Source organism: Bufo gargarizans, chromosome 2 (genome assembly GCF_014858855.1).
Source record: "Bufo gargarizans isolate SCDJY-AF-19 chromosome 2, ASM1485885v1, whole genome shotgun sequence".
In the NCBI taxonomy this organism is placed as follows: Eukaryota; Metazoa; Chordata; class Amphibia; order Anura; family Bufonidae; genus Bufo; species Bufo gargarizans.
This window is the reverse complement of record NC_058081.1, coordinates 582,506,649-582,522,774: the sequence shown is the minus strand read 5'-3', so window position 1 is coordinate 582,522,774 and position 16,126 is coordinate 582,506,649. Positions and strand designations below refer to the sequence as shown.

The 16,126-nt window shown below is 39.1% G+C and overlaps 1 protein-coding gene across 1 annotated transcript in view; it reads left to right on the top strand.

Annotated features, from left to right (window-relative positions):
• Positions 1-16,126, top strand: part of AGRN (agrin) — a 483,523-nt gene that overhangs the window by 190,780 nt on the left and 276,617 nt on the right. Inside the window, 1 exon segment of the mRNA XM_044281802.1 lies at positions 9,510-9,557. Coding sequence (XP_044137737.1) covers positions 9,510-9,557 — 48 coding nt within the window.

Here is a 16,126-nt window from a genome sequence, read left to right as displayed (position 1 = left end):
GGCTGATGAATGGGTGAGCGTTCTTTTGCAAGGACCGGCATTTGATGAGCCACGGGAGCCTGAACTCTTTTTCCATTCTTTTTTTCTTCCTCTTACGATAGATATTGAGAAGTGGTTGTTAAGCTGCTGGAGAAGACCACTAAAGAACGCAGTGACGAAACTGTGTGCTGGTGTTAAAAGAAGTGGGGGTGACACTAACAGAGGGGGTGGGCTCCTCTGCCTATGTTCAGAGAGGAGGCGAATGGGGGAGTGAAAATAAAGTAGCAGTGTATTTCATCGGAAGAAGGATATCTGATAAAATGGACTGCCTGGGAGTCAGCTAGAAAGAAGAAGTATTGACGAGGAACTTTCACTCTATAAAAAGAAAGGGACTTTTAAGCCCTTAATAAGACCATGCGTTTTGGAGCACATTAAGTTTATAGCTTAATTCCTCTATGCTGTGATGTACCGGCAGTAGGTGGAAATCTCACTATCTCATCTGGGAGTGAAAGTACCACAGCTACACCTTCGCTTCTCTCACATCTTTGAATGGATTTTTGTTCTTCTTGCAGCTGGAGTCTGCATTCATATCTAAAATGCAAGGATTTTTCAAGAGAACTTCAAGAAATTGTTTCTGTTCCATAAATGTTCAAGAGGGATCTCTACAAAATCCACAGGGTTATTGTGCAGATTTGTTAATAACCTGGATGGTAATCTGATCGATAGTTACCACTGGATGTACACTATTTATTTCTTGCATTTCTGGAATGGGATTCTTGAATCTCACACAGTCTACGGTGTTAGAGAACCACGTATGTTTGGAACTTGAGGATTTCCAGAATAAAATCATTGTTCTTCTTGATCACGCGGGGCCTTTCTCTTGCTGACAACAATCTGAGTATACCATGGTGTCCTAATTGGAAAATGGATACTTGTAGTTGTTTTAAATGCTTTGTATATTTGAGCCATATATGACTTTGAGAAGGAGGATGTAAAACTGGATTGGGAGAAAGCATTGTGGAGACCACAGCTAGTCCCCCAAGAGATTTTGCCATGACTGGCTGCCACTACCCCGCTCCAGCTTCTGAGCGGGACCGGATCTACCAACATAAAGTCTCCCTGGTTGTCCGCTATTTTATGATCCCGTGTAACATTTGCCTAATCCTACTTGCTACTTCAACGCTTGGATTTGCAGTTCTACTCTTCCTCAATAATTGTAGGTGTTGCCAGTGCCAAAACCCCATTAACCATTCTATGAGCTGTCAAGCATTGTGCAGTAGAGGTTAATGTGGGAGTGAATGTGACCAATGCTGCAGGGTCACATAAATCATTGCTCATCGCCTGCTTTTCTGAAACTGGTCATGGGTTGTGTGTGTGCACGCGCAGGGACGTGTGAATCCTCCTCATTAAACCCACCGTGTTTTCTTTTTTGCCTGAGTGGCAGGATTTGAGCTTTGCAAGGGAGGTGCTTATACCCTTGGTTTACTGACCTAGTTTCTTTTGCCCGGTGTACCACGAGATCTTAAAGTCATTCAGTTAATTGAATAGTTGTTTGCTTGCTCTCTGCTGATGTAGCCTTTTCAAGAATCCCAATTTGTGTGAATGAATCTTTACAATGGCAATGGTTCACTTTTTTAGTACATTCTATAGCTATCTAAGTCAGGGATAAACAAATCCAGGGTGCACATATACTTCCGGTTCCTTAATTTAGGGGACACACATGTTATATGATTCCATAAAGGATTCTTATGGCTTCATTTTAAATTATAAGGAATTATTGAGATGATATATGTTTTGATTGCCTCATCACCTTAATTATCTTTAGGATGTTAATTACTGTTCATTATCCGCTTTAGTACTTAATTGACCCTTATAGAATGTCAGGAAAAATGACTAAAGATTTACTTAGAAACACTGTAGTACTGTGTAGGATATTCATAGAGCTAGTACTGTAAAAAGTGAGTAATAGAATTCTAACTTTTGACCATAAATTCACACAACATATTGAAGATTTACGTAGACTACTTTACTCTCATCTGACACAATCCTCTGGGTCCCTGAATTGATATTCTGAACAATGCAGTAGGATCTACTGTAGAGATAGATGCCCTCTACTGGCCAATTTCTGTAATGCCTTATTTGAGCTGAGGGAGCCAACCGTTGAAATGTAATCTTGTAGACACAGTAATACTCTCTATATATTCTGGTAAATAGATCAGATTCTTCTCCCAGACACTTATCTTTAGTGACAATATGTTTCCGATTCACCTATAGATAATTCTAAAAGCATCCAAACAAGTAGAGATGAGCGTAGTTTTAAAAATTCATTTCAGCAGCTTTGCCAAAATTCACCAAGAAATTTGATTAATTACGAATTAATTTGTCACGAATTGCTATAAATCGGGTATACCCAGGCCACAACCAGGGTATGCCTTAGGGTACGGCCACAAGGAGAGACCATGCTGTGAGCGACCATGCTATGGTGAAGAACCGCCAAGTAGCTCAAAGCTGCCTTTAATGGCCACGCGGCACCATTAATGCACCTTTAAACAGGGGCTGTTGCTGGTATGTGGTTTGGCTACTTAGATGGGGGCATAATATGCAAATTATTGCTGTTCTTGTCTGCAATCTCCTGTGGGTTATTTGGCAATAAACCCAGAATATTAAGCAGCTCTGGCATACCCACTTCTCCTGCCCTACAGGTGGGAGCCCTTTTTCTGCCATCTGCTTTTCCTCCGTTTCCACATCATCTAATATTGATGAGAATATGTCATTAGTAACATTCAGCTCCTCCTCTCTCTGCATCTTGCTGACATTTCTAGGACATGGAGACTTTTGAAGGATGATTTTGAAGAAATAAAGCCAGCAAAACATGAGGATGACCATCATTAAGATTTGGCTCCCCTAAGGGGTGCAGACTGGCTGGTATTGGTTGGCACGCTGGCAGTGGAATCATAAAGGCTTCCTTCTTATTGGTATTGAATTACATATCTTAGTTTATGGCTGATGTAGGATAAGTAAATAAAACTGACGCAGAATAAGTCACCCTGAGTTCTCACTCGCCAATATTATTCTATTAATCGTTTTCAGCAACCTGGTCCCTAGCACCTGAGCTGTTGCCAGGTCTCTTCCTATACTCACAGGACAATGTTGGAGACCATGCGGGATGAGGGTTTTATAGGGCTTTGACATCACAGGGGATGTCTCTCTGCGGATTGGCTGGCTGCATGGCATTTTGGGTGATCTTGTTTTCCCAGGCTTATATCCTCTACATTTAGTTTCGCTTTGTAACACATGCAGCCGCCTATATAGGAAAACATGATTCAATACCACAAAACTATGGACTGTATTCTACTTTGAATGCTTCACTTTGCTCAATGCTACAAACAAACCCAAATATACTGTATGTACTAATGTTGTGATTGAAAGGTGGACTCAGTGTTGTCATCCCCTAGGTTAACATTCAGGGACAGAGCACTATCTGGCACTTGAAGCATTAGATATGACAAGGACATAACTGGGGTACAGGGAACTTAGCATGGCATGAGTATGTTGGGGAGTAGGGGGGACCAATAGGCAGCCAGCAGAGTTGGTATTCTTTATAAGCCCTTCCATAATGTCAGTGTTACTTTGCAGCTTAGATACACCACTCACTTTAATGAGGTTTGGACAACCCCTTGTTATTTTGTAGATTCTACAACAGTAAGTTGATTGTGGGATATTACCTCTGTGGAAACCACAAAGCATTTGTTGACTTGATATTGGTTGGTACGCATTCATTTTTATCTATGCCTGCAGTTCTCCAGAGCAAAATAAAAGCCTTGGCTCTATCTCCTAGCTAACAGGAAGTGAGTCTCAATCATGGAACCTTCCTTTATTACCTTAAAAAGCAATAGAAGGGATTTAAAAAAGAGTGTAAAAAATTTCACTTCACAAGTCAGTAAGATGTGCATTATTGACGTGCTTTATGTATTATATTGCTTATCATTACTCATGGAGATAGATTATAATAATGTGAAAAGGTTAACACCGTTTCCTTCAGTTTTATCTGTTGACTCCTTCATTTTATATTTTGATCAGTTATTGATTAGATCTGCACACGGTTAATTTAATAATAAGCCATTGCCTTTTTAAGGGCAGCACATTATGTGAAAGTGAATTAGACGATGCATGCCTGCTACAACTGTCATTGAAAAGTTATATTACATAGTTTATGATACAGTTCCTGTGCACCAAAATGTATATAGTAGGCACAAGGATCAGCTGTAAGCTGCAGGTGAATGGTATGAGATGAGAATAATGAGTGGTATACCCCCTATTATCTTGGAATTATTTAAAATGGTGCTTGAAAATTATTTTTCTAAACCAGAAAATGTCATTAGTTGCACACCTATCTGCATAGAAACTAGGGCATAGATATGTGGCTGTATAGAACCCATATAACATTCAAGTACACCAACTAATAACTATACATCACATAAGTGTATATGCAAAAATACCAACTTCTCAAGTTAAAATTAATTAAAGGGGTTGTCTGGATTCAGAGCTGAATCCAGATATTCCCAGAATTTCTCCAAGGCAGCCCTCTGAGATGAGCATCAGAGCATTTCATGTTCCGATGTTCTCCCCTGCCCTGCCCTGGATCGTGCGCGCCAAGGGCTTTTTTTGTTTATAACAACACACTGCTGGGCGGAGGCTTCCATCTAGCTCTGTTCCTGGTGATGTCACTGACTCTGATGGGCAGGCTTTAGCACTGCCATAGCCGTTTTACAGGCTCACTGCTGGGTGGAAGCCTCCGCCTAGTAGTCATTGTGGAGAGCCTGCTACATCACTGGAACTTTATAAAATGCCTTTGTCCTACACAATTCAGCGCAGGTCAAAGGAGAGCATCGGAACATGAAATGCTCTGATGCTCATTACAGGGGGCTGCCTTGGTGAAAATGTAGGTAACCCCTTCAAAATGGTAGCACATCACTTACAATGAATGAAAATGTGGTATCAGTATGCATTACACAAAAATTTTAAAGATACCTGGCAATGCAATACCACAAGTACCTAGGTAGTACAGCATAATCAGTAACACATCTAGTATATGAACTCACTGTATTTTAACATAGGCTGTGTACACAAAAAAACCTAAATAGGTATATTACATATGCAGCAAAAAGGTAAAACTTACCAACCAAGGAGGAAGTTGTGCCACTACGCACTTGTGATGTTCTGTTATCAGGTATCTTTTTAATCTTTTGTATGATGCATAAAGATATCCCTTTTTTTGGGGGGGGGGGGGGGTAGGGGGAAATTTGTTCATTGTATTTGATGTGCTACCTTTATTAATTTCTTTTAAAGAGAACCTAAACTTTTGTCGGAACTATGATCAAGCAGTAGCACTTCTCAGAGTGCTCGGCCCTGTCTGGTTTCATAGGTTCTGTTTGGCATTTCCAGCATGCAGAGTACGGATCTACAGAAAGTTAATGGGATCTGTAGTCTGTATGCTGGACAACAGAGCAGAGCAGATGAAAGCCAACAGTGCAGAGCTGGTTCATGATTGTGGTTTCGCCAAAGGTTTAGGTTTAACTTGATCTCAATGAACTTGGCGTTTTTGCAGAATGGTCCCAGGTTATAATTGGTGTACCCCAAGGTTCAGTGCTGGGCCCTCTATTATTTAGTTTATTTATTAATGATGTTGAGGACAGGATTAATAGCACCATTTCTATTTTTGCAGATGACACTAAGCTATGTAGTACTATACAGTCTATGGAAGATGTCCATAAACTACAAGCTGACTTGAACACTCTGAGTGATTGGGTATCAACTTGGCAAATGAGGTTCAATGTGGACAAAGTTTTTCATGGGTGTTATTGGGTGTCCTTGTAGATGGTAGATTTAATAACAGTATACAATGTCAATGAGCTGCTTCTAAGGCCACCAGGATATTGTCATGCATTATATGAGGCATGGACTCGCGAGGCAGGGATGTAATACTACCAGTTTACAAAGTGTTGGTGCAGCATCATCTGGAATATGCAGTTCAGTTCTGGACACCAGTCCGTAGAAAGGATGCACTGCAGCTGGAAAAGTACAGAGGAGAGCGACTAAACTAATAAGGGGCATGGAGGGTCTTAGTTATGAAGAAAGATTAAAATAATTGAATTTATTTAGTCTTGAGAAGAGACATCTAAGGAGGGACACGATTAACCTATACAAATATATAAATGGGCCATACAAAAAATACTGTGAAAAACTGTTCCATGCAAAATGCATAATGTAAAATGCCCTCAAAAGACAAGGGGGCACTGCCTCCAACTGGAGAAGAAAAAATTCATCCTCCAGAAGCATCAAAGCTTCTTTACTGTAAGAACTGTGAATCTCTGGAATAGACTTCCTCAGGACGTGGTCACAGCAAGAACTGTGGACAGTTTTAAAAAGGGTTTAGTTGAATTCCTAAAAGTAAACAACATTAATGCTTATGAAAACGTGTAGAAATCTGAGTCTCACTTCCTTCTGGGATTCGCATCCCCACCTATCCCTTGGTTGAACTTGATAGACTTATGTCTTTTTTCAACCATATTGACTGTGTAACTATGTTACAGTAATACTCCTGTTAGTTTTTTTTTACTGCCTACAGAAAATGGGAATAACCAGAGATATCTTCTGGAGTAGCTCTTGTGGTAAGGAAGTTTCATGCTGAAAGACTTGTCTACATGGATGAGAACGTATGTATCATTAAAGGGCTATTCCAGTTGTCAGAAGTTATCCCCTACTGCTGGGACCCTCACTCATCATTCCATTCTACAGGCTTGAAGGGACCGTTGATGTTTCGAAATCTCGCTATGTAACATCATTACTTCTATTTTTGTTGGCCATCAAACCTGCAATACTCTTATTTTGTTTCTCTTAATGAGAGCACTAAAGTAGTTTTCTATTGACTAACATGATTCCAGACGTTTTCCTTTTTATTTGGACATGCATGGCTACCTCTCAATTAATTTTCTGTCTGGATTCAGCTACTGCCTCATAAGGCAGGATGGTAGTCAGGGTATCCCCATTCTGGAGATAGGTGCAGATCTCAGAGGTCAGGACAAACAGACATCTTGTAGATATGCCATAAATGTCTAAGATTACGTACGCCTTTATGAGATCAACAGCACATCAGGCTTGGTGCCAGTGACATATGCTAAATGTCATGTAATCATGCACACACAGATCATGCAAATACATTCTTCATTATTATAATTTCTTTACAACAAATGCAGCAGTAAGTTGCAGATAGGTAGTGGTCCTTGTCCTGGCTCATGCCTGTACTATTAGGCCTCTTTCACGCGAGCATTATGGATTCTCTCAGGATGCATTCAGTGAAACTTGCTTAATTTTCAGAGCAAGTTCAGTCAGTTTTGTCTGCATTCACGTGTGTGAAAAAAAAAAACTGAAGAATTACAAACAACATCTCCTAACAACTATCAGTGGATAACGCATTTCACCCAGACGGCATCCTGGTTACATCCGGATGCAATGCACTTTTCACTGAAGCCCCATTCAATTCTCTGGGTTCAGGCCAGTGAAAAACGCTGAATATAGAACATGCTGCGATTCTCACGCAACGCAGAAATTATGCGTGAATAACATCGCTCATGTGCACAGACCCATTGAAATGAATGGGTCAGGATTCAGTGTGGGTGCTATGTGTTTACTTCATGCATTGCACCCATGCGGAAAAACTGCTTGTGTGAAAGGGGCCTTAGGGATGAGGTTGGGTGCAGGACAAGACCCAGCCTTTACTTTGGATATCAACAAAGCACATATTTTGGGAAAGAAAAATGTTGACCTGACCTCTAGTTGGATCTCTTTACATTTTCAGCTCTTGATAGGAAGACAAAGTGAAATAGTTCATGTGGTGCTATGTTCTCAGCTTCCTAGTGGGGACACTTATGTGTACCGTGATCAGGAGAGCAGCACAACCCATCAGTGTTTTATTTGTGACCCATGATCTTGTTTGCTGTGTAATCTACAGTTACAAGAATATCCCTCTCCAACGAGGGACTTCCAAGAGCTGCATTAGGCTGACATGTCACAAGGCAAAATAGTATTAACTACTGTAGAACAGTCTCCCGTCGGGAAATAAGTGCATTAATAATGCATCTGTCATTACGTTTCATTTCTCTGTATGAAATTTCGAACCAAATATAAGCATCACATAATGGAAATTTGTAGCTCTATTTCCTATAGACACACAACAGAGATGCCTGGATACATTTTCTTCCTTTGAGACTTGGTTGTGAAATGAAGGTTTTATTTCTGAACTAGACTATAGAATAGTGAATCCATGTTTGCTGCTTGGAAAAGGAATACAATTAAAAATTATATCACCATTATCTCCCCTCCTGGCTGACAAATAACTTCTTAAATAGCTGATTAATATCTGCCAGAAATATTTATTTTCCTCCTGCCTTCAACAATCACTTGATCATAATATAAGAGTGACTGTGCATTGGCACAATGCCTAGTTTTCCCCCAGCCCGCTTGCTGCACTCTCCTTGATAGAAGCTTATTCCATATCTCTTTACAGCTATTAACAATTGCAGAATATTCTGAATATGCAAATGTCATATATTTTTTTTTAAATAGGATAAGACCAAGTAAGGCTGATTAAACCAGCAGTCCATCCTAAGGTTTCCATTTTTTTGCACAGTAGGTAGTGCATACCTCACTTAGATTTTTCTATAATGAAATACGGAATGTTGGAGTTGGGAAATATCTGTTTGCTATGTTGAACTCAAATTTTTTTTTTTTTTGCTAACCCCAATGCATGTCTTGGATTATCGATCAGTGGAGCCTTTCTGCAGCACAATATGCTATTATTTCTATTTTTTTCTAATCAACACCATTGTATAAGGTTGTTTTGCTCGTGTGACTGCCCACCCGTTGAAATTTTACACATTAAGATATATATTTTTTTCCCTTTGTGGCACCCCTACTGGTCAACCGGTTGGACTTCAGACACCTACAGTTAGAGCTTAAAATAGAATATTTGCTAAAGTTCCTTTTGCTGGGGAGCTTTGAAAAAATAACTCAAGAACATAGAAAATAACATGTTATTTTACCCTTGAAGAAGAATGTGTCATTTTTATTTCTTGTAAGGTTGTTTTACACTAGGAGACCCCTACTACTAGCTGAATGCTGATTGATTATGTACACAAAAGGTAGACCTTACCTATATTTATGACAGGTACCCATCACTGGTATGGTTTTGAAAACCCCCTGAGTAAAAACAATCAAAGCAAACATTTAGTGTTCTTGTCTCTTGTTATTACCCCTCATGACACTAAGCACTCCAGGCACATGCCATTTCCCCCCTAGCTACACCACTGTAGACATCACAGTTGCATCTCCATCAAGCAATGGGATCATCTTAACCAGGGCTACTGTATGTACTTTTTTCAGATAGTCTAAAAATCTCGTTCAGTTAGAAGACTTTTTATGCATTGTGTTATGTATAATTATATGTACTATTTTTATTTCTTCTTCTGCAGATAAACCAGGCAGCCTGATTCTGAACCCTCAAACTACAATACAGGATGGTGAGTACTACACTTATTTCTATGAAAATTCATAGCTCAATGAGTAGACCATGATTATTAAGCTATACACATTACATCTATGTCAGCTGGAACCACATATTTTGGTGGGTGGCCAACCATCTAATGTTAATGGAGCTTACCAACTGTCCCCTGAGAGAAGATGCCAAGGGGATTTCAAGATGGGGCATGTGGGATTTTAACTGCTCCATCCCTTTATTCCCATGGAGATATGCCAAGCATACTTTATGTATGCAAGGATCAGCAGAGACAGTCGTTGGCTGAAATTCGGTCAAGCCAAAAATTCGGTCAACATTTGTCTCAGGTGTATGGCCAGCTTTAGACTACTGTAGTGCTGAAAGGTCATAGCACTATATAACCTGAGGGCTAGAATCACTATCTTGTGTGGTTTGACTATTATTCTTTTATCTCATATGGAAAATCTTTCTAACATTAATAAATATAGGGCTGGAAAATTGAAAAACCATGGCATCATACAACAGGGCTCCGAAGGTGTCCAGGAAAGAGTTGCATGCTCATTTATAGAAATTATCCATTGTTTAAAAAAAATTATGGAACATATTGTAGATATGGGATACAATGAACACTAACTAGTGTACTTCTCACATATCTGACATTGAAGGACATGTATGATAGATTGCTTTATATCAACCAACCATATATTGGATATCATATCAGATGTCAGATGTAGATCTTTATATGTTACCTTCAAATGGTGCGGTCTTCTGATGAAAATTTAAGGCCTTGCTGAATTAGGAGCTCGGGAGCTTGTTTCAGTTTCAGAACCAGGGCCACCTAAGGATCTTCTGGTACTCAGTGGGCCAGTCTGACCCAGTGATTATATATAATTTTTTTACAGTAGTTTATGCTATACATATAAAAGCCTGGTTAATTGCACCTCTTTCCAAAATACCTATACATGTAATTTAATATGATAATGGAATACACACACATTTACTAATTAAATCCTATATGCTAATTAAATATCATTAAAAGGTCTGTGGGATGTTTGGTTGGATCATTGAGAGTTGCTATGTGATTGTATTTAAGACTGAACATAGATTTGGGCAATTAATTAAATAAATGAAATTGGGCAGCTCTATTGATTAAAAGATCCATTTCTTATTCCCTCTTTTTTTCAAAATTAAATTAAAATCAATTATTTCCCTTAGTGACAACGTTACTTATGCAAGGCCCTGCAAACAAGGCAAAAAGCAATATCATTAAAATTTCCCTTCTTGTCAGTTTACAAACCACAGAACCATTTATTTTTCATCTCGAATTTTGACGATAAAGAAATCTCTTCTAGGGTCTGAGAGGAAAGCAAGATGGCTGCTCCCAGTTCTAGTTATGTTTGTCTCTAAAACTGTTATTGGCTTATTCCAGAGATAACTGTTTGAATAGGATGTTGGATATCATCTTTTAATTTGAAGGCACTTTTAATATTACATTATGTTAATGCATACTGTAACTACTAATTCTCTAATTTGACAAGCTGTTGAAATCTTAGACAATGTGTTTGATGGTGTGCCTTGTAAATGTAATGAGTTATGAATATGGGCTTAAGGTTGCTTAGTTAAAGAATTCGTTTAGCAGGTATTGATTAGATCATTAGAAGAGACCCTAGTAAGGATGAGTTAGCACTTCCTATAGCCATTGTATAATCATGGTTAGTAGAAGCCCTAGGAGTGCACATATTATGCATTGTAGACTCAAATGCGTTACTACAAAATATTCAGGATTAGTACCAAAAGACTAGTTGACAGTCTGAGCTCAAAAGTGAACACAAAGTGTAAGTGTCATTTCAGTTAATTTTTAATATAGAGTAGGGACAGGGATGTTAAGCATTTTGTAATATACTTTATTAGGGAAATGTGCTACGTTTTAATAGAAAAAAGGGTGTTAAAAGTCTCCTTAGCAGCCCTCTAAATGAGCATTGCTAAGTAGTCTGTCTTCAGCATCTACTGAGCGCTGAAGATAACTATGTATTCATATAGAGGCTTCCAGCCTGGCTCTTAGCTCATTGCCCCTGCCCCTGGCTCACTATATGTGCCTTATTACTGTTGCTAACAGATGGCAGCTCTCTACATGGCTCTTACTCATGCCTCTCTCTAAGTTATTGAATGCAGCAAAGAGAGTGGAGAATGGGCTTCCAGTGCTTAATGCTGACAGTAAGTGTATTGAAGAACTCTTATTGTCAGTGCAGAGGGCTGCAGCCCTGTCCATCTTTCTATCTTCTCAGCTTAGACATATTAGGAAGATAGGGAGAAGAGCAGGGTTGCTATTACTGCTACATACAGAGTTGTATATCTACTGTCAGTGCTAAACTCTGGAGACCCCATTTTCTTTTCATTTCCCTGTGCTCAGTAAATAAGAAAGAGGTTCAGGGAAGAGACACATGTTCAGCAGTTGGCCTTGGCAGCGAGTCACATAGGCAGGGGCACAGCAGTAATAGCTAGGGCTCATATAGGGAGGCAGGGGCCAGAGTAGTGAGCTAAGAACAGGCTGAGAAGCCTACAGTACCTCTGTATGGACACTTTAGTTGACTTCAGTGCTCAATAGAACGCTGAAGATGGACTCTCCTTCGCAGTTCTTTGTTGGAACGTTATTAATGAGAAGCGCCATTTTCTAGTAAAAAGAAAAATCTTTCCCTAATAAAGTGCCATATATATATATATATATATATATATATATATATAAATGTTTAATATAACTGTACACAACATTTAAAAACCAAAACACTTACACCTTTACTTTTCTGTGTACAGATACGTAGGGCACAGTGAGCCTGCATGTACCTGTTTGTCACCTACGCACTCAGTAGGTCACCTCTGTAAGATCTCCTTGTAGTAGTTCTAAATTAAAGGGATAAGTAATAGTAAATGATTAGCTTGGAAAGAATTAGCTAGTTGTATTCTTTTTAGTTTTATATTTACAAATATACAAACATGACTTGGGACTTCAGTACATTTATTGAAGCTCCTAATTGTTTCCAGGAACATGGACCTTTGTCTCTTTTAATAAAAGGAGGCTTTGCTTAAAGCAAACCTATACAATGTGGTAAAACAATTCAAAAGCAAATAATTGTTGTGATTGTCTGCAGACCTTGGTCTAGTTTCTTTGTATGGACCATTCTAGCTGTTAACGGATGACCCAATTGAATAATGTGACCTATATGACAGATTTTGAATGCAGTACTCTCACCACCTTAAAGCTGAACTATTAAATTAGTTAATAATAACTTTTATTTTGTCAGTAAGGAGGTGCTGGTTCACCTGGGATTGAAGAATTCTGCCAATTATCCTTGAGATGAACCTGTTCTAAATGATGCATCCCAGCAGAGTGGAACTGTACCTTCCATAATGCTATTTTCAGAGTGTTGATAGGCTGTGTTCAGTGCTCCTGTTTGTAGACGGCCCCTAGTGACTGTCTCGATTCTATATCACTTGTGTGCTTGTATTTTCTCCAGGGAGATATTTTTATTCATTTTTTTTTTTATGGTGGTGGGGGGGGGGTATTTTGCTGTCTAAACTGTTATATCATCAAGTGCTGGCAAATCTCATTCAACTTAAAAAACAAAAGAGAGAAATATTGTATGGTGTATTTTAAAGTAAGACATAATGCTCCAAAGTACAAGCATAAAACCTGATTTTTTTTAACAGTGACAAATGACTATAGCTCATTTATAGAAAAGAACCTTATGAAATGGTTCACTCATATAGATAGGGGAAAGTAATAACAGAGAATGTTACTGTATAGACACAAATGGGCAATTGAAACCATTCATGCAGTGCAGTTCTTAAAGGAACATTGTTAGAGAAAAATGTAAAGCATTTTCAGCATGTTGTGGGGGTTGTTAGGAAAAGCAAAATGACTGTAGTTCTAGAGCGCTCAACCCAAAGCAGCATTTTAAAACTGGTGCATTTATGTCATAAGACTTCAATTGTGGTTCATACAAGACTTGATAGGCTGACCCTCACATTCTTTTTTTTACCAAGATTAAAATGCTGGTAAAAGTTATGAAATCTTATCAGTGCTGTAAATATCTTCTCAAACTAGAAAGAGAGAGAGAAAAAAAGGACACAACGCTCGCTAAGGTAATGTAAAGACTACTGATGAGTGAATCCAATCCAATAAAGTGGAATTCGATCCGAATTTCAGGATAAATTCGGTTCGCCGCAAAGCCGAATTTCCTTGTGTTTTGTGGTAGCGAATTTAACCTGAAATATTGTAAAAAACAAAAAAAATCATTCTTACCTTCTCCATTTCCTTGTGACGGGCTGACCGCCGCCCTCTTGATTGAAGATCTCGGCCGAAATCCTGTGCCGGCGTAATGACTTCATCTTGGACCGCTCAAGATTTTGCGCAGTATATTTAAGCAAGATGGCGGCGGCTGGCTGGTTGTGAGCAAAGAGAGGCAGTAAGTATTATTTCATTTTTTTAATGTTAATTTTACACTGTATTATTACTCTCAAGTGCTGCGATCATGTATGAACACGGCATCTGAGGGGTACAATGATGGGGAGTGGCACTATCGCAGATCCCTGTCATTGCACCCACTACTTACAAAGAATGTGCTTCGCCACGAAGCAAGATTTTTTTTATTATTCGGCATAGCAACTGAATAAGATTTTCAAAAACTTCGCTAAATTTTGACTTTACGGTCAGATAACCCCACCTCCCGCCATAAAAGATGGTCTCATGAGAAGGTTGTGTGTAACACAACTGTCATTTATTATGGAGGTCAACCCAGGCTTGAGGATCGGGATGCAGCTACCAGGAACCCACCTGGAGGACCCTCGGGGGCGGATATTCAAGACACAGAAACTTAAAAAAAGGGGTCCTAGGATGGTGCGCTTCCCAAACAATGCTTCTCAAGTTCCAGTGAAGATAAAGGAACAGCTGTCTTTATTCGATACAGCATATCATCATTTCAGTAGACGTCTATTAGACTTAAATGATGATACACTGTATAAAGATGGCTGTTCCTTTATCTTCATTGGAACATGTGAAGTATTGTTTGGGAAGAGCACCATCCTTGGACCCCTTTTTTTCTTCAGTTTTTCTTTGTGTCCTGTAGACATCTTATCTGGATCTTTTAATTTTTGGATCATTGCTACTCAGACTATTTTATGGGACTAAGTAGACATGGATTGATCACACAGTAAATGTTATGGTCTAAGTTTCTGCATGACCACAATGTTTCAAATAAGGCTAGTCCATCCATCAGGTGATTCTGGTAGGTCTGGTTTCTGAAGTTGTTGTTGGTCATACATTTAGTAACTGGGAAACAACATGATACATAACCAGGCCAAGTCTGTCAGAGCAGCAATTTGTTAGTTGCTCTTTATTCTTATCAATAGGGTCTTGAATGAGGAACTTCTCTCTATGGTACCCATATACCCCAATAGGGCAAATTGATAGGGGGTGTCTTTATCAAATAATGGCTTTAATTATATAGTGCAGTGTTCCCCAACTCCAGTCCTCAGGGCCCACCTACCAGTCATGATTTGAGAATATCCCACCAAATGAATACCTGTGGTAAGTCCTGATGCACAGAAACTAATTATATCACCTGCTCAATACTAAGGAAATCCTGAAAACATGACTGGCAGATGGGCCCTGAGGACTGGAGTTGAGGAACCCTGATATAGTGCAACGTGCGAAGGGGAATAACTGTGCTTTTTTTAAAGGTTTAGAGGACTGATCTGCCCCTAATTCCAGTGGCTAATTCCATGATAGAGCACCCAGATTCTGCTGGTATAAATGTTTTCAGAGGATATTATTCCGCATATGTAATTAAAATTATATAAAAGTAATAATTTTCTAGTTCATGCCACATTGTCCTTGGCATTATGTGCACTTGTACCATCATTTGTGATTGCAGGAGTGTGACATTTATTTGCATACGCTTTCTGGCAGTATCTCTTCACCAGTCAGGTCAGCTACTGAGCAAATGGCTACATTCCTTGAGCTGAAGACACTGCAGTCTCTGAGATAATTAGAAAATTTCATCGTTTAGTGTGAGCTTCTCTCGGCTGCTAAATGACTTTGAAAATTCAGTGCAATCTCTGTTATTAGAGTAACTAGAAGACTGCCATTTTCAATTCTTTCCTTATTACAATTTTCTTTGTGTGCATGCTGAAATCAGGCTTATTAACGTATTATTGACTTTAGCCACTGTTTCTCTACCTCTGGTAGGGGGGAATCATTGTTAAAGAAGCATTAAAAAACCTAAAATATTTGCAATGCTGTTGAATGCAATACATTGTTCCCTGTTATCAGCCAATCCAGGCTGGGGAGAAGCTGACTATAGTGTTAGTATCAATTCAGAGAAGTAAAATATTGCTTGTTTGAATACCCCTGTATAGGGCTCACTCATCAGCCCAATAATGGGGAAAAAAGATTCAAGCTATGGCCAGGTTTTGTTCTGCATTGAGTGCAGGTTATTGTTACCTGTTGTCATCAATTTCCTACATAGGGGAGGCTGGTTGTATGCTTTTATAATGGGAACACCGATGAACAATCCCCAAAAATAAATATAATTCTCC